The 1530-nt window shown below is 36.7% G+C and overlaps 1 protein-coding gene across 1 annotated transcript in view; it reads right to left on the bottom strand.

Annotated features, from left to right (window-relative positions):
- Positions 1 to 390: 390 nt before the first annotated feature.
- Positions 391 to 1530, bottom strand: part of HELRODRAFT_176757 (hypothetical protein) — a gene marked incomplete at both ends in the record, with an annotated part of 9939 nt that continues 8799 nt past the window's right edge. Inside the window, 3 exons of the mRNA XM_009024104.1 lie at positions 391 to 425; positions 636 to 727; positions 1231 to 1361. Of these exons, the coding sequence (XP_009022352.1) occupies positions 391 to 425; positions 636 to 727; positions 1231 to 1361 (258 nt within the window). The remainder of the gene's footprint in view (positions 426 to 635; positions 728 to 1230; positions 1362 to 1530) is intronic.

A 1530-nucleotide genomic window follows, 5' to 3' on the forward strand; every position in this document is an offset into this window, starting at 1 on the left:
TGTAACAACAGCTACTGTACAAATTTTGCTGTTACTGTTATCATAACATTGTAGCAACATCGATGATGATGATGAAGAAAAAGATGATGATGATGATGATGATGACGATGATGATGAAGTGGAAGAGAAGACCATCATAACGGTGTAACTGTCGGATAAACGCTCTTAAGCCAATGATCGATTGTGCTGAAATGTGTTTAATGTACGTGCTCAGAATGTGCGTGCGTCTTTTTGCCTGCTACTATTTTTGCGCGAGTATGTCTGCTTATTTGTCAGTGTGTTTCTGTGCGTGCGTGTTCGTGCGTGTGCTTGTCTGGCCGTGTGTGTTCGCAATTGATGTATGATTTTTTTTATTATTAACGTTTGCTGAGCGTGTATGAATGGTAGCGTTTAATGTTTGCTTGTGTTTGCCTGTGCATGTGTGCCTGTATGTGTGTGTATGCGTGTGTGTGTGTGCGTGTGTGTGTTTGTGTGTGCGTGTGTGTGTGTTTGTGTGTGTGTGGGTAGGTTAGTTGGTTTGTGTGCGTAAAATGTAAGTTTGTTCATGTGTTTATGTATGTTTGTGTGTGTGCATTTACTTGCAGCTGAATGTGCGAATGTTCTATTATAACTGGCCTCATAATTTTTATGATAACCTGATGCTGTCGGATCTCTTGAGATGTGAAAGACTATTTGAAATCTTCCTCCCTTCGTGTTTCCGTGTGTGTAATTTCGTATGAGTTTGTTTCTTGGTATGTGTGTGTGTGCGTGTATGTGTGTGTGTGTGTTTAAAAGAGTGTGTTATTCGTTTGTGTCTCGTTTTAAAGACTTAATTAATTCACAGTTGGACTTTTGAGTGTAATTGACTGATTGTGTATAAAAACAAAAGTTGTACGATTACGTATCTATGTTCATTTGTTTACAAACAATTGTTTGTATGTTTGTTTCTGTACAGTTGTTTGTGTACAGTTGTTTGTGTGCAGTTGTTTGTTAGCGTGTCCAAAGAAGCTGCCTCCATCGTTTCAATCTGTTTGTTTACATGACAAATTAAAGTCAAGTCGGAGCCGTCATCACGTATGACATCGCTTTCCTCATCATCATTCCAAGCATCATCATATACACGCACTACGGGCATATTTCTCAATTAATCTTATTCCAACATCCTTATAACTGTTTATGTATTTGGGTTTTTTGTATTTATTATTTTTATCACCATCATCATCAAATAATCATCATCATCAAATATACAACCTCATCAGCAGCATTATCAACAACTTATCCTCATTACTCTCATCATTTCCCTTATTGTTGTTGATAACAGCATCAGCAACTTTGAAAAATATTTTACCGCCACCAGTGACGTAAATGTTCAAACAAAAAAACTTATAAACAGAAAAATATTGATAAAAATTATTCAAAATTTAAAAAGAAGACAGATATGGACAGAGAAAAGGAGAGAGAAAGAGAGAGAGAGATAGAGAAAAAAGAGAGTTTTTGTGAAAGATAGGAGAGAGAGAAAGAGAGAGAGAAAGAGACAGGAAGAGAGAGACA

Source organism: Helobdella robusta (genome assembly GCF_000326865.2).
Source record: "Helobdella robusta unplaced genomic scaffold HELROscaffold_39, whole genome shotgun sequence".
Lineage (NCBI taxonomy): Eukaryota > Metazoa > Annelida > Clitellata > Rhynchobdellida > Glossiphoniidae > Helobdella > Helobdella robusta.